The following is a 25352-nucleotide window of genomic DNA, read 5'->3' as shown; positions in this document are numbered from 1 at the left end:
TCACAATACAAATTTGATATCTTTTAATTGTAAAAACAATAACTTCATGCATGCACTACTACAACAGAATGCTTTTGATTTTTTTGGGGGGGAGTATAAAGACTGCAATTAAAAAAGAAATAAATCTCAGATCTTGATAAGTTTAAGGATCATTTGTGAGTTGTGAAAAGTGATCAGTAGTGAAACAACCCCTAGACACATAATGGCCATTGACAAGTTTATTATTGATTTATAATGCCTCCCAACCAAACAACTTCATAACGTCTTATTTTGCCTTTGTCTTTCTGCATATAAGCCCTATTGGATATCAGAATTTATAACAATTTATAACAAATCATTCTTTAGACCCTATTGTGTCAGGTCTGGCTCTTTAATCTAATATGAACCCTAAATCCCTAATTAATGAAAATAAGCTCCATAGTGTCATTTGGCAAATCATCAAGTTGATCCTTTTATAATCAAATTCATGTTGGCTGAGATTACAGATATACATGCAAGGTAATTACATATTATCAATGTGTTTGTTTTTACCAGTTTAACGAGAATAAAAGACTTAGTACTTTTTTTTTTCAAGGGAGGCATGCAGAGTGCATGGATGCAATTGATTAGTCTCCCAGCAAGGCATCTGTCTAGCACAAAAAGCAACCTTTTTTTCCCCTATCTATCAAACAATGTTTTGAGATGATGTGTGTGGAATTATTCGCTACTCCTGCCAACTTTGAAACAAACAAAAATATTGCATACTACCATTCAAGCTATCTTTGTAATCATTTACCACTGCAGCAAAAATTTATTCAATGTCTCAATTTCTTTAAATTTGTTATTAAGAAAATTCATTTAAGCAAAGTAAAACATAAAAATAAAAAGAGCAAACATGTATAATAAACTGCAATATTGGTATACAGCAGTTTCCATACACCAAAAATCTATAAACAATAATTTTATTCCCAGAAAAGTCATTAACTTTTCCAATTTGAAAATCAACATCAACATATTGAGGAATAAAATGACAAAACAAATAATTTTCCCTTTGGAAAATAATAGCTTGAAAATTTGTGATTCTTTGTTATCTATTCTCCTTTTTTTCAAAACTCCATTCACACTTATATGAACTTCTCGAGAAGACCATATGATTCAGAAAGAAACTTGTATAGCATTATAACTATCCACATGAATAACTTTTCAAAATACATACAGAAGTTGAGATCAAATTCCAACAAGCATTGGAAGGCATCTATTTTAAGAAGCAGCAATCAATATTCTTAGAAAAAGTGTAATTGGAATGAGATTAAACGATCGCAGCCGAGAGAGATATGGATTAAGTTGAGATACTTGACGCAAATATATCGTGCAGAGTTTTGTGGGAGGAGACACAAGATGCAGTGGGTGAAGTAAGTTGTACATCCTCTCAAGAGGCTAAAGAACTTTCTATCTGTAGGTGTATTAAACCTAAAAACACTTATTCCAAACCTAATAATATACCCTGGGTTTCTATTTTTATACTGATTATCATCAATTTCATAGGAACTATGAAGGGCATTTACAACTTTTTTGTAAAAATATGTTATTACTGAGCTAGAATGAGAGTAGTTCTTGCTCTCAACTGCTTTCTGAACAATGCTTTCATGTTTGTTTCTAATTACCCTCAGCAATTTTTGCTGCAATTGGCTTCTCTTTTGAAAGAACTGTTAATTTTCCTAATTTTTTTCCTTGCCCTACTTTGTTCCTGTTTCAACTAATCACCATGATTCCTTTACTAAAACTGACACCACACTTCAATTACCAGGAACTTTCTCCCAGATGAATTAGGTCATGCTTGATGTTTTTTTTTTCAATTCTTATGACTTCATTTCAAAACAATTCAAATGATAATTTTGTACCACTATAAATCTTCCTCTTTTTATGACAAAAAAGGTATACATGTACCTGAGCTAAATGGTCTAATCATACTTTCTTACAACTTCTATCATTGCCCGGGAGCTAGATCTTCTTTTATGCCTCTTATTTTTTAATTGCGAGCATTGGGTTTTAGCCTATATAATGATACAATGATGTATAATGATGGCCTATATAATACCCCTATAGTTTGAGACCTGTTCCATTCTAAGTACCACTAAGTTAAGCCATAGATGGTCCTGCAGATGTTCGTCATGTCACTTTACTCAGATTTTGCTCCATGAGATATAAATTCAGTACAATGAAGGATCTTGAGTCCTGATATAGCAGCGGAAATTCAGTGAGGGGTTTATGGCCCAACCTCCTCCTTGGTGAATTTCCTTACAAAACAACAAACACCTTGACATGAGGAAAGTAGTATGTCCGTCTCTGTAATCATACACACCTGGTTAGACTCAATGTACTAGAGGCAGGATAGGTATAGCTTCCACAAAGACCACACAAAATGTAACAAGTTATATCTTTTGTTCCTCATACAGGCCTGACACTGTATTTTTAGGCATATTTTATAATCTGAATGATGTAACACACATCACCAGAAAATCATCAAGTTTTTATCTGCAGTTATATATAATAACCACAATTTTTGGAAAGCAAACATAACCGAAAGTAGCATTACAGATATCATTTCATTTTCTTTATAGATATCCATTATTAAATTTGATTTTTTTGGGGGGGATAAACAAAATAACTAGCTTTATACATTTCATCCAAGATCGAAGTGGGTATTAAATGGTATCAAATAAGATGAAGATTTCACCCTTCTGATTACAAGTTTCTAAAATGTATAGACATTGAAAATGAACAGGTGGTCGGAGCCTTAATGAGAATTTTGGATTATCTATTCTTACAATGAGACTATTGATCTAGTTTGGTAAGAATGATGAGCAAGCACTGTACAATCTAAATTCTCTCACTTTGTCTTCAGAGTTATTTTTTAGAAGACAGCAATATTCTTTAGCTCTAATGATGTAGAACTTTCTCTGTTAGATAACAAAATCAATCAAACTGGCAATTTGGTTGTGGTTTTCAAGGAGTGCTTAGAGACCAAATATTCAAATATAATGTCTCATTTAAAAGCCACCAATGCCGCTAGAGCATTATAACTTCATCAAAGCAAGTTACGTAGTTAAAGTCAACATACAATCTTCACAAACCAGTAAACATTTTTGTTCTTGTCCAATATGTATTGTATTGGGCAAGGTGAGAAGTTCATGTCACACAGTTATGTCAGCTCATCTCTCAAGAATTGATTCATTGCATCTCCTTCCTCCCCCCCTCATCCTCAACCCCCTCCCCCATATTAAAGTTTTTTGACAGGAAAGGGGCATACCTCCAACCTCTCCCCTCCTCCTCCCCCTTGTCTTCTATCACATTAATTCTTATCCTCGACTCCTTCGTAAACATGCTTTCCTCTCCATAGCATAAAAGATTATTGATATATCCTGTTTTTATGAGAGTGCTGATTCAGATCGGTCGAATGACCTTTCTGACCTCCTGCAACAGGAACGGCAGCGTAGAAGTGACAGCCTAAATGGATTTCGAGGTGACGTCACACATAGAGTGCACGTCAGAGAGAAAGAGAGCACATCTCAGACCAATATGAAGGTGTGTTTAGTTCTTATTTGTTTATCGTTGCTGTGGTTATTAACTATTATGACGTAAGTGGGTAACTGCCCACCGCCCAGCCTTCTTATTAGTATTAACGAGGGTTATCACCGTCTCATTGAATCATTCTTTCATAGTAAATTGGTGACAATATATCTTGGCTCTTTTTGGTGCTGTCATCTATGATATTCATTATTTTATTTCAAGCCATTACATCATCAGCAAGCCACAGATGCAACATAAGCAATACTTGACATAGCAATATAGGTAGAATAAATATTACAGCTATTTTTTAAAAAGGAGCTCCAACAAGAAAACTGAAATACCTTTATGTCTAATTCCAGAGTGGTCAGATTTTTTTAATAACCACGAGTGCATTCTGATCTTAATCGGCTATTAAAAAAGGAGAGCTGGGTGACCCCTTAAAAAGAGCATCCTGAAGTTTATTTCCTTTTATTCATGTTTAAAAATTAAAAAAGAGAGCATATGGTTTTTACTTTCAGTGGCCCTACACATATCTCACACTCAAGTTGAACTGCAATCAATTCTTTCTGATGACCCCGAGAGTTGTCGCTAATGACTCTGTTACCCAACTGTGAAGATTTGTTTGCATATGTTTGAACTTCATACGACCCTCAAGACATGATGAGCCATTCATCCTGGTTTCTTTTATCTCTAGGTCACATTGAAGGTCAACTAAAACACTTATCATTTTCTTAAAGAGATAGCACATCATAAAACAACATGAACAACCATGACCTTACACCACAACATGCTTGATGACAGTTGTTACCCTAATGAATTCAATTCTGTCCCAACAGTATACAACAGTTTAACAGATAAAACCCAAAGGAAGACTAATCTATTCATTATCCCTACCTAGGAGCTATCAAATAGGGTCCATGGGCTTAAGTGTTGGGTGCTACGGTAATTAGTTCAAAAAGGAAAAGAAGTATTAGGGTAATAATACCCTGCGGGTAGTAGTGTCATGTCCTATGTAGGGTATTCCAGTAGATAAAGATACATGGTTTCATACATTGGATGGATTTGAAAGACATTTGTGAGGGGATTACAAGGTAATTAGACTGACTCAAGGGACACTTCCGCCTCCCAAGTATAATTAACCCCTTACCCTCCTCCTCCTACAAATTATTACTTTGAAAAGGACAGTTCTGGACACTGGGTGTACAAGTTGATTGATTGCCCCTCTATTCATTTCACTGTTTCCAAAAATAATAATAGAAAGGAAAATAAACAAATTTGAATAGAATTTACATATGAATTAGTACGATACAGGTATGACAGAAATGCAGCAAACATTACATCAATGAAAATCATCAAGCAAAGAATATGGAAGGAGTCTTTGTGTCACTGAGGTGAAAAGATTCCCCCATCAAAGAATATTCAGAACATGAAAAGAGGAGTGTGTTAAAGTTTCCCTTCCTAAAAAACATTCAGGAAGCACTTCCTGAAAAGTTTGATAAAACGTGCTAGCATTTCCTGAAGGCTAATTCACATCACATCCTTAAGATTCACAGACCAACTCTAAAATACCTCTGGTTTTCTTTTAATCCTAAGTTCAAGGTTAGGGTCTGTTAAGTTTAGGGGAATCCAAAAAAAGGGCACTTAGGATAACCGCTATTAAAAACAATAAGTCTTTCAGAATATGGCTTCTTAACCAACCTTTGGCTAACCTTGACATACTGGAGCTCTGAAGTTATGGGTAGAATTTTAATAAGTTTTTGTAACGAATATCATTTTGTTTCTGTGAATTTGAATTTTCTGTTGCCCTGTCTGCTTCTAGCCCATCTTTGAATGAATTCAGTTAAAAAGCTTAGAACTATCATTTTCCTTGTTTCTTATTCTTCTCTACTGCATATTGTACTCTGCTTTTGATTCACATTACAGTAAAAAAATCATCATTTTTTTATAATGGTAAGTGGTAAATGGTAAATGATAGTGATTTTTTACCTGATTGCTAAGAAAGCATGTAAGCAAGCAACCAGAGGACCAACGGCTTAAGGTCCTCTCCAAGGACCAGGTGATGATGATTAATACCTTACCAAAGGGCACTAGTGCACCAAGTGGGAATCAAAAGTCAATATCAATAATTTGAGAAAAAGAAATTTGTTTTGTCTTTTTTTTTAATTCTAGAATCATCCTATTGAAATGACATATTTTCAGCTAAAATCCTAGTAGAAAATATCGAGAATGTAAAAAACTTGACATAATTTTTATACTGATGTGGTCTGAAAAATAACCATATCATGAGAACTGTTGCATTTTAATTGCTTTTAAAAATGAAAGTTAATCGGAGTAGTATTTCCATTAAAAAAATTATGTGGGAAAAAATTAAGCATGAGAAAAAGCCCAGTACCTCCTAAACTACAGTACAATTCTTTACCCAGTTTGTTTATATAACAAAATATATGGAGAAAGGAACTTATATAGTAAACCTAAAAATGAAACCGTAACTCAGGAAATGTTTATAATACACAAACAGAAAGAGAAATTTTTAATGACTATAGAATTCTTGAATGGTAAAAATTCCCATGGAAACTATTCAAAGCAAAGTAAAAGCATTTAACCCGACTAATGTCATATACCACCTATTAGGCCAAAAGTTGATGGACAAATGGATAACCATTAGATATTTTCAGAACTTTCTATTCTGCAATAATGCATTTTTAAATAAAATGTTTGACATTAAAATATAAGGTGTATTTATAGCCACTTTTCCTTTAAATTATTACTGTCATGTATGAATATGTCGCATCTACAAAAATAATCATCATAAAAGATTCTACCAAAAAAAATCAATAAATTGTATAAGCTCGTAATAAAGGGTAAATGTAAATCAAATGAGAAATAAAAATAAAAATATCTTAATCTGGGTGGGTGTAGATGGCATATAATGACCACACAGAACACCAATGTTACTTGTACTTTTCACATTTAAGTTCTATCTAGCTAGAAGGGTGTAGTAGGTTTTACGGTATAGCATGTATTTTTCTTGGTCAAGTATTGTTCCTGAAAAGGACCACCCAAACTCAAAAACTTATCAAACGTCGAGTTTGGGTTGTCCTTTTTTCGGGACAACACTTGCCCAAGACAGATACATGCTGTACAGTGAAACCTACACTATTCTTCTTCGCCATGGAAACTTTCAGACGTTACATAAATGAAGATCGGTTCACCCAAATTTCATTCAGTACAGTCTGCAAAATTCATCAATAGAGGGCAGCAACACTGGTTTCACTCTGCTTTCACTTTGAAAGGTAGGAAGCAATATACAGCATTCTCAGTTCACTGTTAAGGAAAAATGAATTCACTATTGTAGAAGCAAATGTACAACTACATGTAACACACCATTTGGACAACAATCGTTTTATGTTTGTCTAAATAAAGGTTTATTGAGGCTGTATCATAGACTTTGAATCTGAAAGTACTTGACAAAGGTCCAATGTAAGGAATCCAGTCAATCTATTTGATTGTATTGCATTAGAAATGCCCAAAGAGAACACACTAGTAGTGGATATTTGAAATGCTACTGCCTATGTGGTGCAAGGGGGTGGAGTGGATGGAGGACCTTGTAACTTGAATTGTTACAAGAATAAATGCATAACAATACAGACTGGTCAGCCTTGGAGCCTTGGAAAGTGGCAAGGCAATGGTAAAGTTATTAAGTCTGATTTATTCTTTGTTTTAAGCTAGCTATAGCTATAGAAAAATCAAGGAAATTATGCAAGGGTTTAATGAAGTATTGAAAGAACACCCCCCCCCCTCCTTAACAAGTAATCATTCACTCAAAATAGAGATGAGGTCCCATGAAACAAAGATGTGATCTACAAGAGTCCTTAACATAGCTTACTGGTGAAGGTAGTCACAATCTATGAAGATCCACACAATCTTATGCAACGCTTTCATTTGCTTGTGAAACATGCTATTTGCAAACATGATAACATGAAGAGTTGAGAACAACTTAAAGTTTTGATCTCCAAAACAAGAAAAAATCTGAAGAATTACCTAAAAATTTTCAGTTGCAACTCTTCTCAGCAATGACTGAAGTGACCCGATTTGACCTGATGACGTAGCGATCGTTAATCAGGCCATAGGCACTCAGAAGCTTGTATCGCCCTTCGTCGTTTGAACGCCCAAATGTACATCGCTTCTTTCACGCTCTCTCAAAGTACCGTGGCTCCCTGTCCAGCACTTGGATGGAGGGCAATACAAGATTCTGAGTGCCTATGGCCTGATTACCAATCGCTACGTCATCAGGTCACATCGGGTCACTTCAGTCATTGCTGAGCAGAGTTGCCGTTAGCAGCCAAAAATTTTGAGGTAATTCTTCAGATTTTTTCTTTGTGTGGAGATCAAAATTTTAACTTGTTCTTATTTCAACCAACACAGATGAACTTTCATGATCGTAAATGAAGAGTTGATTTTGATTGAAAAGTAGAATGGAATCAAGCAGTCACTGTGAATTGTCAATCATAGTTTGTTGATCAAAAATATAGTTTGAAAGTATTCTTGATCTAGATGATCTTTACTTATGATGTTGTTTGTGATCAGGTCCAAATCCCCATATGGCAAACCCGATGGCAGCATTATGGTATCTCCAAAGGTCTTCTGAAAAAAAAAAGAAATGAATTTGACAGGAAAGTTGTTTGCCCACCTCCTGTACTATAATTACCACTTCCAGTTGAGAGGTGACAGAACAGTTTCAGTTTTTCACACTTTACCATGAGGGCTCCCTTCTGCTATCCAACTCGGTGCTTATTGCAGACAGAAAGTTGACGACAACTAGCCTGGATAACAGATATTTGTTACTTTTTTCATGAAAAGGGAGAAGGAATAAAACAGATTAACAAAGTAAATTTATATAGATCAGTCATCGTAAAAAACAAAATAAATACAGAGATGAAATATTGAAGGATATTGGCACATCAGGAAAAGGCTGGAATAAAGGCTAGAAAACAAAAACTACAGTATATGTCCTACATGTATGAAAATGCAATTTAGTTATGGAAAATTACATTTCACTCAATCTTGTCAGTAAATAAAGTAAACAATTTTTGTCCAGAGAGTTATTCTCAGTTGTATATTATTCACATATAGATAAGGCAACTGTACATGTACTGAAGGAAAAGAAACCTGTCCCTGAATAAAAAAAAGCCTTTGTAACATTATTTCATATTTCAGCTTTTCCTTTTTAATCTTGTCTGGAAGCTACATGTATTGGGGTGACCAAACTTAAAGAACCCTTATTTAAATTTTGAAATGTCATTGCACACAAAAGAATTTATATTATTCCAAAACACCTCTCTCACTTTCCATTTTAAAGGGTCATTTCTGAATGTCCTCTCCATGCAATGTTTTTCTCTCACAGGTAAAGGACATCCATGACATCATTGGTCCAAAATATCTGTTTTCTCCCGCCCACAGTCATGTGATCAAACAAGGTCAGAAGTAAAAAAATTCAAAATGTAAGCAAGTTATATCATGTACTTCCTTATATAGATATTACTTTGCATGAAAAATATGATACTAATCTTAGTTATGTAAAGGGCACTGCGCAATGGCGGTTCTTCCTGCCTGCATAGTCTCAATGGCACAAATTCAAACGTGCGTATAGATATCACACTCTAGCTGTGCTGCTAGACTTTGGGATGCAGCCAGAACAACATATCCAATAACTCTAACCCAATAGTACCCTCCCACACAAACTTGATGAAAAACCCAGGACATTAGATTATATTTTCAAAATGAATAAAGTTAATTTTCCCAATGATTTTTCCCGTCTTTAACACAACATAAAACCACTATCCTTTACCATGTTAATGGAGTAATAGAGACTTTAATATATCTTTTTCACAGACACCTAAAGTGAAAAAATATACATCTTCAATTCATGCAGAAATTTTAGATGACTGCATTTATGTATATTGTTTAGCATTATTTGATTTTTCATGAAAATGTCCAAGTTGTGAAATATTCATTTATTACAATGAATGGGAACAGAGAACCTTACTCCCTGAGAACCTTACTCCCTGAGAACCTTACTCCCTGACCGATATGTGACATATTTACACCTGGGTAATTTAAGCAGGTCCAGTAGAAAATGTAATCAATATGGTTTCCTGTCCATTGTCTATTTATGACCCAAATTATGAACTTCCTTCTCATTTAATATTTCATTTTATTGATAGTATTATTCAGTTGTTAAATGACAAGTACAGTCCATGAACATACAGTTATTTATTTTTGGTTTATGGTAGTGGTATCCAGAGTTGGCTATTGATTACTGACCATCCAAAAAGAAAATTTAATTTAAAGTAAGTTTTTGCTGATGCAACTGTATTTTTTTATTTGCCAACTTTCACTAATTCATAAGTGTGCTTCAGCTAGGATCTACAGTCATGTAAAGGAATAAAGTATGAATATGTTATCATATAGCTAAACACAGACTTGTCATTTACCCGTAAGACATCCTTTGGTAATGATGCAAGTTCTGGTACTGGACTGAGTTTGTTTGGTTGTGGGATCTCCATGGCGACAGGAGCACTGGCAGACAGGAGTGGGTTGGATGGACCCTGAAGGAGGTGCATGAAGGAGCCTGAGTTTGAAGTGGAGCTGGTACTGGTGGATACCACCACTGTCTGCTGGTCCTCCTTCTCCATCTCCTGATGGAGCTGTTGCCTCATCAGCTCCTGTCTCAGGGTGGTTCGCATTGACATGGCGCTGGGGGAGAACTCCGTACCAAGACGGAGGGAGCTGTATGGAGACGAAAAAAAATGTTTTCTAATGATACATGAATTTAATTAAGCAATACAGGACAGCCATACACACAAAGGCAGAGTGCAATTATCTGTTCTGACAGGAAAATTTTATCAAAAGAATATCTATGAAATTTAATTATTTTTGTATTGTTATTGTTCATTTCCACATTTCTATGCAAAACAAGATTTTTTTCTATACTAGACGTATACTTAAATTATGTTTAGAAAAAATTTACATGTATACATTAACCAACATGTACAAATAAATTCAAATTTTGACTATTTTAAAATGAATAATGAATTTTATTATAATAAAAGATGACACAGAAAAGGAATTACATGATTCGCCATTTTGGCCTGATCATAACCAAAATTGCCCCTAAAATTAATCGAATGGAAGGCTTTGGGGTGACCATTTTCCCTAGAGTCGCCCCAAGATTTATCAAAAGTAGTATTTATGAATACTTATAAAATCAATATTTTACATACAGCAGAATATAGATACCTAATGCATAACTTCCTTGCTGTGCTAAAAAGTAGCCCTTAAAATGAAAGAAACAGCCCTCAAAATTCAGTTTTGCCCAAATGAGAAGTAGAAAAAAACTTTAAATTAAAATTATATTCCTACCCAGTGATGAGATAATATTCAGAAATAATATCTTAATTCAACTCTTTTCCTTTCTCTTTTTTTTTCTCCTTGTTTTATTTTTGTTCTTGGAACTTTGTTGGGAGGGGGTAGGCGAAGTTCCAAAAGCCCTCCCACCTTATGTTTATCAAAGAATATTGTGAGCGAACAAGGAATGAATTAGTTTTATCAGATTATTAATGTATTTGATAATGATGATAATTGTGAGTTTATAATATATACACTGTACATAATCAAACCTGGGGTATGATTGTATACAGCATCCCCTACAAAAGTTTATGGGATTGTTCTCCCCTAAGTTCACTGTAAGTTAAATATACTTTTATTATATTGGTTATTTAGAGAAGACTCGAAAGACACTATGATATGATACTAAATGAGATAATTCCACTTAAGATGTCACTCATTATCTTACCCATTATACTGGCATGGATAATGAAACTGCATCTCTCTCAACATGATGAAAACCACTTCAATTTATATTTCTTCTTGTCATCCATTAGTACACACAATAACTTTCACACAGCTCTGGAATATATTTCCGGGTAGAACATCCTCTATAATTCAATCGGTACCAATTAAAATAATCCAAAGTTTTGTGACACATAAGTCACACAATCAAAATATATGTACTGCATGCAGATCTATTTAGAAGATATGTTAAAAGCTCATAGAAATGAGTCTCAGAATGAACCAAAATGTACTTTTAGCATCATTGCGTGCTCGTACATAGCTTGTAGAAACGAAAGATTATACACAACCAAAGATAATATATAGAAGAATATGCCTGCAATATTCAGGATTTTCAAGGATTTTTCCTACCAGCAGAAGTAACATGATGATAAAATGAAAATTAATTTCAAAAGGTTGAAAGATGACATGTATCTAAGAACAGATACAAAGGAAAAAATCCAGGTGCAACTAAAAAGAGCAATCTACAAAGTACTACAAAATAAGGACAGTCAAGAAACTGTATCATCTCCATCTGTGGAGCGTTGTGGCCCAGTGGATAAGTCTTCTGACTTTGAAACAGAGGGTCGTGGGTTCGAATCCCAGCCATGGCGTAATTTCCTTCAGCAAGAAATTTATCCACATAGTGCTGCACTCGACCCAGGTGAGGTGAATGGGTACCCGGCAGGATTAATTCCTTGAATGCATGAGCGCTGAGAGGCAGCTCGAGCTAAAGCCGGGGTAATAATAATAATAACAACGCGCCTCGGAATAGAATATTTCTAGATAGATGGCGCTATATAAATGCCTATTATTATTATTATTATTATCTGCACATACAAATGAATACACATATTCTTGGGTGGGGGGGGGGGACAATTTAGAAGCATCTTCTCCTCCAAAATTTTGGGGAAGATTCTGGAACATTAATAGAGGAATTCAATTAATATTTAAACTCTCCAATACACTCCAGAATCCAGATATATACATGTATACTTTTCAGATGGAATTCAGTTGGACTCGGGGAGGCATTCAAGGCATGGTCGGATCAATGTGTATCAAAGTAATAGGTCAAATCATCTTGCCAAATAGAACCGATTATCACTAATAGAGCAGAATCTGCCCAGAAAGCCCCGCACCCATCCAAAAAGTCATCCAAATCCAGAGTTGAATATAGTCTGCTGTGCAAACCCTTCACTCGAGTTAAGGGTCTGAATGTGCAGCCTACTCATGCCTTTTGTACTGAAGGCCCCTGAATTGAAACAGCAAGTTTTGTATGTGCTACATGTAGTCTTTGCATGGAGACACGTTTTTTGATCAAAGTTTCAAACCTGATGCACCAAATTTACATGAATGACTCTTTTTTTTCTGTTACATGTAACTACAAAATTAGATAATTTGCTTATAAAATGAAATTACCCTCGAGCCTATTGAGTGATCATCCAGCAATGTACCAACATACAGAAACAAAAATGGCAAGCAACTAAATCTATCTGTGAATATTGTGGCTTCGGTATGAAGATCCTCACCCCCCCCCATCCATTGTCACAAAATATTTATGTAATTTACAATGAAATTGCATTCCAGCTAGTATCACAAGTTGTCATCCTAAAATTGCACTCACACAGTCAAACTGCTGTCATTCAACATTTTCTTGACAGAACTCTGAATTGAAAGATTTGAGCACATATGTAAGGCAGACTAATTATTTCGACTACATGGCTATATAATGAAGAATCAGTGAATAGGGGACTATATTCAATAGTTGCCAAATTAATGCCAAACTGTAAAAAAATGTATTCACCTTTTTGGAAAAAAAGTTTCTTGACCCTATGAGTATATTACACAAATAGTGCATTGAGGGTGTGTTCAATGTCAATTTTCAAATTTAAACAGCAACATGAATAACGATTGCAAACTCAATCCAAAACACCGAACACAAACATGATCAGCTGAGCACCGTTCAGTGTCGAAAATATAAAGCTGTTTATATGTTGATCGTCTTTAATATTTCCTGCTTTCGTTAGTGCAGCTTGAGTGCTCAGTTTGATCTATCACAGTTCTGGCACCAGTTTGTGTTAGCTTCCACTGCAAGAGCAAATTTAAAGATGTTTCCAAACGCAATTTTGCTCAATGTCTCATTCGCGATGCTGAAGGTCGTAAATTTTAGCTGATAGCATTTACAAACGCATCTTTTTTTTACGTTAAAATTTTCCTCTGAATCGTGATTTGAAAGACGTTTACTTTTGACCGTGAATAGTGGATATTAAACACACCCATTGTTTCTCATTATATCTGCATTTTGTAATCATGTTTTCATTCATGATCCATGATGCTGTATACATTTGGAAACCGACATTGAACACAACCTAAAAAGAGAAAGGGAAAGAGTTGGAAGAGAGAGGAATTGCTGGATCCTAATTAATATCCATTATCATCATTATCATTATTATTATGAGAGAGGAAAAAAAAGGGAAGGGGAAAAAAAATGGGGAGTAAAAAACACACAAAATAGGGTCTTGGTGGATGGAAAGGAGGGAAGAAATAAAGCTGATGTGGCATAGAGAGGTATCAATAAAAAATATGAATAAGGGGGGGGGGTAATTATACAGTAAGTGTGGGAAAGTAAAAAGAAATAATCATCATACTTCTATACATGGCAATGACCCAACAGGAAGTAAGCACTGGGATAGTGAAGGATAAAGTCAAATGAGAAAAACAGGAAAATCAACAGCTGAATCAGTAACAAAATACATGGCTGTTCAATATTAGTCTGATTTATTTATCTTATCTAGGCTGATCAACACACTTGGATAAAGGGTTTCTACTTCTAGCTAATGATATCACACAAGTTCCTTTGAGTCAGGACAATGAACTAGATGAGATATTGTACATAGGCCCTACACTAAAAATAAAAGGGATTGTCCAGGCTGGAGATATCTATACCTTTAATAAATAGAGTAAAATTCCCAAAGCAAAATGCTGACAATTTCATAAAAATCGGATAGCTAATAACAAAGTTATTGAATTTCTTTGGCCCTTAAACAAGTTGTCGCCAGAATCTGACTCCTGAACAAGTTTTGACTTCTTGCTAACAATATATTTAAATATAGACAAAACTATATTCATGTGTATTGCATACCCCCCCCCCCCCCCAGTGTTGCTAGGGTTAAAATACCACAATCAGGAAGAACCTGAACACTTTTCAGAAATGAGGAAAAAGCCCCAGGGAAAAAGCTTGGGGGAAAAATACCCTTAACACGTTTGCCTAGTCTTAGAAAAAAAAACACCTAAATACGTTTGACCCTGCGATTGACCCCAGTCTTTTAAAGCCACCCTTATTTTTGAAAATGGGTGTTTTTTATACCCTTAACGAGTGCACGCGCGGCCCGCGGCCCAAACGAAAAAAACACCCCTTTAAACGCATTTTTTTGATCACGCATGTGTACAGCAATACATTTGACTGCCACCTCGGGACATACAGTGGGCTGATGATGTCATATCCCCACTTGTTCTTTTATATTTTATAATGTGGGATTAGGTTTATTCAAAACATTTTCCCTCCAAGAACTAAAACAATTGGATTGACAACTGATTAAATGCATTAGTTATTCATTGCCGCAACTCATTTCATTATAATGGAGACACATTATATGAAACAAGTGGAATGCCTCTGGCCGTCTCACCTGCATCACGCAGTTCAATATAGCAGCAGTGCTGACTTTGAAAACTACTCTAACTCGCACAAGATGTTCAGTGATACATGGTTACTATTATGTCCACTTTATATGAACTAGACCAATAAACTTACAGAGATATGATGGTTATTCAACAAAAAACCCCAACATGGCCAAAGTTCATTGACCTTACATGACCTTTGACCTTAATCATGTGACCTGAAACTCGCACAGGATGTTCAGTGATACTTGATTACTCTTTTATGTCCAAGTTTCATGAATCAGATCCATAAACTTTCAAAGTTATGATGGTAATTCAACAGATACACCCAATTCGGCCATATTTCATTTACCTTTGACCTTGGTCATGTGACCAGAAATGCGCACAGGATGTTCAGTGATACTTGATTACTCTAATGTCCAAGTTTCATGAATCAGATCCGTAAACTTTCAAAGTCATGATGGTAATTCAGCAGATACCCCCATTCGGCCAAAGTTCATTGACCCTAAATGACCTTTGACCTTAATCATGAGACCTGAAACTTGCACAAAATGTTCAGTGATGCTTGATTACTATTATGTCCAAGTTTCATGAATCAGATCCATAAACTTTCAAAGTTATGATGGGAATTCAACAGATACCCCAATTCGGCCATAGTTCATTGACCCTAAATGACCTTTGACCTTGGTCATGTGACATAAAACTCATGCACAATGTTCAGTGATACTTGATTAACCTTATGTCCAAGTTTCATGAACTAGGTCCATATACTTTCTAAGTTATGACGTCATTTCAAAAACTTAACCTCAGATTAAGATTTTGATGTTGATTCCTCCAACATGGTCTAAGTTCATTGACCCTAAATGACCTTTGACCTTGGTCATGTGACATGAAACTCTAATAGGATGTTCAGTAATACTTGATTAACCTTATGGCCAAGTTTCATGAACTAGGTCCATATACTTTCTAAGTTATGATGTCATTTCAAAAACTTAACCTCAGGTTAAGATTTGATGTTGACGCCGCCGCCGCCGTCGGAAAAGCGGCGCCTATAGTCTCACTCTGCTATGCAGGTGAGACAAAAAATTAAATATTTATGATTTAATGTAATAACATAAGAAAATGGAAAGTGGGGATGTGACAACATCAGCACACCTAATGAATATTCATGACGATGTGCATATAACTGTTTTCACAAAATATCAATTGATAAACTTTAAAATTCAATAACTATATTATATTATCGGATTTGATGAAATTTTCAGCATTTTGCTCTGTGAATTTTACTCTGTTTATTTAGATATAAATATTTTCAGCCCGGACCATCCCTTTCATGAATTTGAAATGAGCCCAAATTGGCTACAATAGGCAGTGCTACACCAGCCCAAGTTTGCTCAATCTCAAGATTTTAGCCCAATCAGCCCTCTTCATGATAAATCTCGAGATTCAAGAAACCCCGTCACCACCATCGCAAGAGCGATTCCTGCTCGAGTGAGGCATCGATGCATTATGGTCTGACATAACATTAGTTTGACGCCTATATTATAAAGTTATAGAAAAGTAACACAATATCAATTGTATTTGTACAATTCCTAGCACCCTATACATACCTCACTTGATGAAAATCATCATATGGTATTGGCATGATGGTACCTTTCCAAGCCTTTCTTACCCAAGTTTGCCACAGTTTCACTCCTTCGAATGATTCGACTAATTGTTATAAATTCATCCAATATCTTATCCCGGATTTATATCCTGATGACAACAAAGGAAACGGACCTAGGACTGACCAAGGACAGTCCAGCTCAAACCAATCAACAACTGCTATAACACATACATAGTAGAGTGAATATACATGTAATATATCAGTGGTTAAGCATATTATTAGTGAAAGTAATGGTATCTATGGGCACTCCCCTTTGTATGAATGGTATGGTTACACTTTACAGGCCAACATTACATGTTGATCAAACAGGAAAGTAGTGTTATGACATCATTACCTCCTACAACCTTCAACAATTACAAGAAGATAACAAACACGTTGCATTCAACCCCAAACCTACAATGAACATCATCATGAACCGTCAAGAGTGTACATACACATTTTTATACAAATCAAATACATGTTGCTGGGTGCACTTCCATTGACGAGTGGATACCAGGCGCGACCAAAGAAACGTGTAAAAAAGATCTTTTTCCAGATTGGGCACGTTATGTACGTAATAGGGTGTCAAAAACACTAAAATACCGGAAAGAGGGTTGTATTTCGTGAGGAAAGCTACATGTTTATGGTCAAATTAGCGAGGGCATAAATGCTTTATAAAGGATGTACCTTTTGCCCCAACACTACGGGTTTAGAGTCTGAGCGAGGTGTGGGAGGTGGGGCGATACTAAGCCCAATGTAAGTAACGTTAAAGCTGACGTCCGTGATCATGTCCATGACATAACAATTAAAATATTGCTGTACTTGTTTAGCCAGGTCAAGGGTACCAGTTTGTTCCAAAACGGGTTAAGGGTAGGGTTTCACATGCTAATACTTGTTATGGGGTGCATTATTAGAATACATGGGAAATACTTGTTTAGGGTGCTTTTCGAAAGCCCATGGTCACGCCTGGTATCCACTCATGAATGGAAGTGCCCCCCCCCCCCCGGTGGGTGTGGGTTTTTGTGTGGAGGGTTCCATATTTTTTTAACAGTGGAATATATTTTGTCACATGTATCTTTCTCTGTACATGTACCTAACAAGAAAAAAATTGTATCTTGCAAATAAGTTGCATTACAAATCATACAAAAAGGTATAGGAGTAATCACATTCATTACTTAAGATGTAATTTTAATACACGAAATCACAAATGCTTGTATGAAGATATATTTCATATAAAAATGGTTCTTTGGCAAAAGGGACTGTATCAAATTTAAGTATGTACATGTTTTAAAGGAAAGATTCAAATCAGGCATAATCACAACGTTGAAATCTCTTGAAATGCCAAAGATATATTCAGTAAACTTCTGCTGCCATCAGCGTTCTTTGGTATTCTTCATGAATGGGTATACTCATCCATCCTCAACATGTTGATGGTTGCCATGACAACCATAAATTCAAACTTCCTCCATTGCTCCTACCTAATATCTCCGGTCTAGATTACGCACACCGAGAGAGATATGTTTTGATGGGATAATCTTGCTCACATCTCCATCACCATACTCTCAAGTACAGCTGATAAAGTGTGTTGTCCTAGACTAATCAAGATTGGAAATGTCAATCCGTTGGCAGGCAAGCTTCTTTGTTTAGAGAGATCACTTTTAATTATGGTCTTAATAGTATATGGAGTGGATTTAAATATGCAGAAATCAATTTGTAGTTGGGAAAGTGATACATGTAAATCTCCAAGCTCATTTGGATGTGACTTAATGCTGTACAATGATCATAATTAAAAAAATCATTATGAAATGAAGCCATGGAGATACATTTCGAGACCTAGAGTGCCTAAAGATGATTATTTGCTTTACACTGTAAAAAAAAATTCTGTTTAGAATTTTAAGCATGTTGTCTAAGCCTGTCGCTCTAACAAGTTGTCAAAAATTTTGAACAATTGTAAACTGTTTAAACTTTTTAAAACAACTTTTTATAAAACTTTAAACAATAATTATTAGAGTGTCTGGTTTAAACAACATTTTTACAGTGTATGCAGTATTCCATTTTGATTTTATTTATTTACAGAAATATATAATTTCCTCAACAAAATGTGGTGAATGGTTTCAACTTTCAAGCCTCCATGCTACATGTACTAGGTATGCATACAATGCATGTTTCTTTATATTGCCATGCATAATAATACTTTTGTGTGCCTACAATTGTACATGTATCAACTCTATCCTAGATACATGTATGCAAAGTGTGTATTTAAGCTATCTGCTTTGTTGACATACATGTAACTTTATTTCAAGCACACTAAATATTATGACTGCAGTTATAAATTAAATAAATCATCAAAACAAATAGTTCTATTTCAAATAGATAGACATGATGTATAAATGTCACAAACTTCCTTCTGGGGATTGGTGGAATGGAGACAAATATTTCACAACGTCTGGTCATGTAAACTTTTGACCAATCATACTGCCAAAACATAAGAAAAAGTCAGTCTGAAATTGGTTCTGCACTGCAACCAAAAGACTGTTTTTATATTGGCCAAGTACAAAGGGCAATTAAAACACTACAATTGAACCATTCCACTTGGTGATTCAATTCAATAACATCAATGGTACACCTAGCAATATAGCATGTGTTTGTGTGTGTGTGTGTTCAGCCTTGAAAATGATCAAATATTGATTAGAGATACACTGTACTTGAAGAATGAAAATTTAAAAAAGAAATTAATTCTCACATATACGTGTGTACAGAGAAACAGCCTTATTGTGGCCATGAAAGCAGCTCATTCAATAGAATATTTACACACAAATACAATTCTATCTGTGGACCCTATTAAACTGTGTACATGTACATGTAGTGCTCAAACTGTTTTATCTATGGTGCAGAGTCTACAGTATTTAAGAATAAGTTGTAAATTTACTGTGTAAAAAGTTAAGCCTTTAAATACAAATTTTATGGAATGGTAATACATTGTCCGGCAAGACTCCTACCCCATGTAGGCCTACACGTACAGTTTACATTTACTTCCAATGTATAATGGAAATTCAATAACTGAAAATTGAGGGAAATATTAAAGAAAAACAAAGAAGGCATATAAGAGAACATAAATATTGGGGTATGTTGGAACAAATTAAAGGGTCCAATTGGAGAGTTACAGTCTGCACATAATAAGTTATCAATAAGTTAGTCTCCAAAAACATACTCACCATAAGTGATGTATCTTCAAAATAAATTTTATGAATACCCTTCTGGCTTTGACAGATAGAAATTTATATCCATACAAAATGAATCTATTAAAACAAATTTCTATTTAAATCCTACGCATCATAACTGCATTAGGGCATACAGATTCATATACAGTACGTGTAATCAAGTCATGAATTGAGAATGGTGAACTTTTGGGAGATTTATCAAAACTAAAGTTAGACTTTTAGTTGCATTTATTGCAAGTTAGAAAGAAAGTTAATCTGAAAACAATTACATATTATGAAGAGTATATGTAACAAACTTGTACATGAAATGTTTACTAGTTGACTAGAGCCCATTTTTGTGAATCACACAACTTATTCACTTTGCACAATCATAGGCAGTCTGAACAGATTTAAAGCACAGTCTATTATAGTATTAAAATATCAAGAGAGAGAGCACAACTTGAGAAAGATTTTTATTCCATTATCAAAGTCTATTATATGAGAAAATCAGCCAAGTCTCCCAAGTTGTAAGAGAAACAAACCAGAACAATATAAATACTAGAAATATATCTTCTTACCTAATGCAGCAGAAAACAATATTGATTTTATATCAAGGGGAAAAGGTTCTAAAAAATGCATGTTATAGTGATAATACCAGGGAAGATGAAATTCAGAGCTCTATAACAAAACAGATAACATTATAAATTAAAATAAACATGTTCCCCTGCAGGAAAATCCTTATGGCTAAAGTAATCCTTTTTCCTGGATGATTGCATTTGTCATGCAAGTGAAAAAGATGTACTATATGATTGACCAAGAATAGCATTCAATGTATTCCAAAACCATGGGTGAATAGGAATGTATCAGAGTATAAGTATCAAATAATCCAACACGTGTCAGTAATAATGGTACAATCATCATACTTGATTAAATTCAGATCACTTTAGAACGACAATGAATTTAAATGAATTTAAAACCAACCTGTTAATCCTGCTATTTGTTAACTCTGTTGGTTGATATGGGCAAGGATATGCATCAAACGAAGTTGCATCAACATTATCATCATAGAGAAATGATAAGATGCTTTCAAATGGTCTCGGCATCATCAAAGCAAACAGGTTATTCCACTTACTAACAACCAATTTACAAGATCCAACTTCTCGTCCCTTTCTACAAATAAAAGAGACTTCTCAATTGCTCACTTCTACGCAAGCAATAGGATAAAGAGACAAGAACGGATATTCTGGGAGGAAAAGCGCAAGATGACGTCCGAGTTCGGCAAGACCAAGTAACCGCCGAGTGATGAATGTAGTTGCACCACAAAAAAGATGAAAGATGTGGGCTTTATCAGGTGGATAGCTCCCAAGGGAAGTGTCTGTAAGGAATGGAACTCAAACCAGTAGTGGTAAAAAACCAAAGGAAATAGATACTCATATTTGTGTTTGCCAAAGGAAAGAGTGAGAGGGAAAAGGCAAAATTTATGTGCAAATCATTTTATGAAGTAATGGATAAAAATAAAAAGAAAGAGAAAGTGAGAATTGGTAAACAGGATGGTTGTTCTGATACAGTAGCTTGGATAGTGACCAGAATGAAAATGCAAAGTCAAAATTCAAAATGTCATGTGATCCAGATATCCAAGGACTTGAAAAGGAAAAAAAATACAAACTTTTTCAAGAGGATTGCAATTTCAACTTTATTTCAACAGATAATTGTTGTTTTTTCAAAGAAAGTATAAACCAGAATTTTCAACCATACATGTACAAGTAATACAAAATTAACAAACACTACAAGATGATCAAGAATATTTATATTAAACCGATATACAGTAGATTAGGTTTCATATAATGTCTCTGCTTCCCTGTTATAATTACCATCAATATTAAATGACCTTGAGATTTATATACCATTTTTAAATAAAAATAAACTTGTTTTACACATTTTCACTCTACTAATTCTGAGAGATAATTGCTCTAAGACCTACATGTGTATACAGTATAGTATGGTATAACAGTAAATTGCCAATTCGTCCACTCACCACATGGTCTACCTTCATTTAGTCTAAAGCCATTCCATCCATCAACATTTCGTCTAACAACCATTTGGTCCAATAAGCATTTGATCCAATCATCACTTCGTCTAATCACCAGTTCGTCTATTACCATTTTGTCTAATAACCAGTTGGTCTAATACTCATTTTCATTCATTTTGCACAATACTTAAGTTTAATTAGACCACATGGTACATGTATATGGACTAAATGGCTAGAGGACCAACTGGTAATTGGACAAATTGGCATTAGACGAATTGGAAATAAACAGGTATAACATCATCATTGGAAACAGATGCTTGTACTAAAAATTATTGGGATATAAAAAGGTGTGGAAACAACTTGGAAATGGAATTACCCCCCCCCCCCCCACAAAATGAGCAGAATTACTTAGCCTACATGTATGCAACAAATCTCTCCACACATTCTTTTTTTTATTAAAAAAAATTGTCAAATTGTCAAATATCAATCATATTGATCAGGCTAAAAAAAATGATTATGGTGTAGTGATAATAAAAATAAAAGAAATTGATATACAAATGATGTATGGGTTAGAGTGGGTCAGTAAGAACTGTGTGCACAAGGTAACTTTGGCATGGTTTAACCCACGAGGCGCAGCTGAGTTGGTTTAGACCGTAATGCCAAAGTTACCGCGTGCACACAGTTCCACTGACCCACGAAAGAAACCAATGCATCATCTGTTTTATAGAATGGAAAAAATTTATTGAATAAACCACAAAAATGATTTTCCGGATGCATGATAATTTCATGCGTCCGGTAAATTCAATTTACCAGACACATGAAAAAATTTACCAGACGCATGTTTTTTTACCGGATGCATGATTTATTTACCGCATGCATGATTTATTTACCGCATGCATGAAAATTCCAAAATGTAATGCAGACACTTTGATAACCCTGGATAACATAAATATGGGCTTAACTGGATAATATGTTGGCACAAAGGGATTATTATACCCAAAATGCCAGATACAGCTTTGCATTGACAAGATCTTGAGGCAGCCTCCGAAGTCCAATAGCTGTGTGTGTATGCCCGGGCAGCGCCGGGGGGCCAGCGCTTGCGGCTGCCTGGGCCTGCAATGGAGATTTGGCTGTGCACAGCCAGCCCAGGGCATGGCAGTAACATTAGATCGTATGTCTGGACTTCTCAATTGACGAGTATGCGGGCAGTTTACATCCCTATGACAATTACAGTACCGTATTTGTACTTACAGATCATTTTGCATCCTTTACTTGATTCATTCTGCCTGGATCGAAAAATTCAAAATTTTGACGAAAACAAGCGTAACAGTACATGCGGGATGACATCACAATTACCTTTTTGGCCTTGTTTACAGTGGATATCGGTTTTATTATCGGGATATCGTTCATGCAGCCCAGTAAAAATTCTTGCATAGCTCTCAACCAATCAGATTGCAGGGATTTTCTCATCCATTCTATAATATCAGCTAAAGATAAATTGATTTCATGCATATGACTTTGTTCATCAGTAATAAAGAGGATGTTAATCCCTATCTGGCATTTTGCTAGACTAATTTAGCCCTATTTGCTCACAAAGTTTTTCCAATTTAACTGCGAGTGTTTCTCCAGTCTCCACAATGTGACAAACACGATTTTGGACACTTTTAGGCAGACATATAGGCTTTATTTCAAAGTGCACTAGTAGCCTTTGTATGGGCATCCCCTGAACAATATTAGGAAAACAGTTGATGTACCTGGGGATTCCCTCTTTACCTGAAATAAACCACTTGACTGCAACTTTCAACTCCATGTAGATTAAATATTTTTTCAACCATCCAAATGTTAATGTGATATACATACATGTACATGTAGGCTCCACCACAGTACAGCACAATAGGCCTACTTAGGGTGTGTTTATGCTTCCATTGCGAGGACAGAATCAGCGATTTCAAACATTGATTCAAAACGCTGATCGTAAACGTGGTTCTAGGAGTGCTGTTTATGCTTAACTTTTCAGAGCAAATCATGATCTCCAGCTGGCTTCGCATCGTTAAGCGAGGTCAAATTGGGCGCGCCTTTTTTTCGAAATTTTTTTTTTCCGATTGTTGTTATTACGTAGAGATAAGCATGGAGCAATACGACTGTATTGCCCGTGGATTTTCATCTCACCGGAAGCATGTACCAGTGACGTCATTTAAACATGTTTAGGATCGTGGTTCTGTTTATACTTCCCCAGAAAGCCTGATTCTGGTCAAACGACGTTTACAAACGCACCTTTTTGTGAGTTTACGATCGGCATTTTGAAACAGCGTTTAAATGAATGTAAGCATGGACACAACCGTGTTTTGGACTAACTACGTTTGGAAACGCTGATTCTGGCCTGAAAAGTGGAAGCATAAACACGACCTTAGAAAAACAGAAGCCTTGTTGATGTTCAATACTACACTGTGCTGTAAAGTGTAATTTGTCTAACTTTGACAGTAACAATATCACTACCAAAGACCATCTGGCATTCCCTTCATGATTTTTTTCCACGAAAGTTATTCTATTTGAATATTATGCTTCAAATATTACTGGAGTAAAGTGAAAGTATTAAAATGAAACGTGTGCAAAAATTTCCAAGACAATAACAGGACTCATTTCCTGAAACAACACTTCCTCTTCCGCTCTTCAACAAGCCGGGGTAAAGCTACATGCACATGTATGACAGAACTTGGGTCAAAGGTCATCCATGCTTACCATTGTTCTCCATGTTTTCTTGGTCCTTGAGAAAACATATTAAGCATTAAATATCATGAACAGTATTGAAAGCACAATGGCACAGGCACAAAGATTAAACTACAGATACACATAAAGCAAAGCATGCCCTCAGATTAAACATATTTAAATGATAAAAAACACTCTGAAGACGTCCGCGCAGGGGGTGGGGGGCAGTCAGATGTATTGTTGTACACATGCGTGACCAAATTATTTCCAAACACCCCCTTAACAAGTTTTTCTCTGTGTGCAAAATAACCCCCTAAACAAGTTTTTCGCTGGCATCATTTACACATTTTGGCCCCTAACAATTTGCCGCCGGGGGGGGGGACACTCAGTATATAATGCATAGTGGGTATGTGCCGCGGAGGGGACCCCCATTTTCGAACTCAATTTCCGTTCCAAGGCATAGCATTTTTGTCTTATTGAGAAGAACAAAGAAAGCCGCTCCAAGGCATAGCATTTTCTTCTTAACAAGAAAAAAGAAGGAAGAAATCCGCTCCATAGCTTCGCATATTTTTCGTTACGCCGTTCCGATCGCATTGATCTGCTGCAATGAGCTGCAATTTTGGTGAAAAGCGGCTGCAGAGCGCTGTCCTACCAT

At 35.5% G+C, this 25352-nt stretch overlaps 1 protein-coding gene across 4 annotated transcripts in view; it reads right to left on the bottom strand.

Annotated features, from left to right (window-relative positions):
* LOC121410498 (transcription factor E3-like) overlaps positions 1 to 25352 on the bottom strand; it is a 63377-nt gene that overhangs the window by 30559 nt on the left and 7466 nt on the right. Inside the window, exons 1-2 of one of the 4 annotated variants that reach the window (XM_041602636.1) lie at positions 20944 to 21306; positions 10044 to 10338 (exon numbers count right to left, since the gene is read on the bottom strand). In XM_041602636.1, the coding sequence (XP_041458570.1) occupies positions 10044 to 10338; positions 20944 to 21068 (420 nt within the window). In that variant the 5' untranslated portion in view covers positions 21069 to 21306. Of the gene's footprint in view, positions 1 to 10043; positions 10339 to 11404; positions 11587 to 16727; positions 16778 to 20943; positions 21307 to 25352 lie in introns of those variants that run through there. The other 3 variants (XM_041602638.1, XM_041602637.1, XM_041602635.1) reach the window with 3 other exon arrangements.

Source organism: Lytechinus variegatus, chromosome 3 (assembly GCF_018143015.1).
Source record: "Lytechinus variegatus isolate NC3 chromosome 3, Lvar_3.0, whole genome shotgun sequence".
Classification (NCBI taxonomy): Eukaryota; Metazoa; Echinodermata; class Echinoidea; order Temnopleuroida; family Toxopneustidae; genus Lytechinus; species Lytechinus variegatus.
This window is presented reverse-complemented; position numbering and strand designations above follow the sequence as displayed.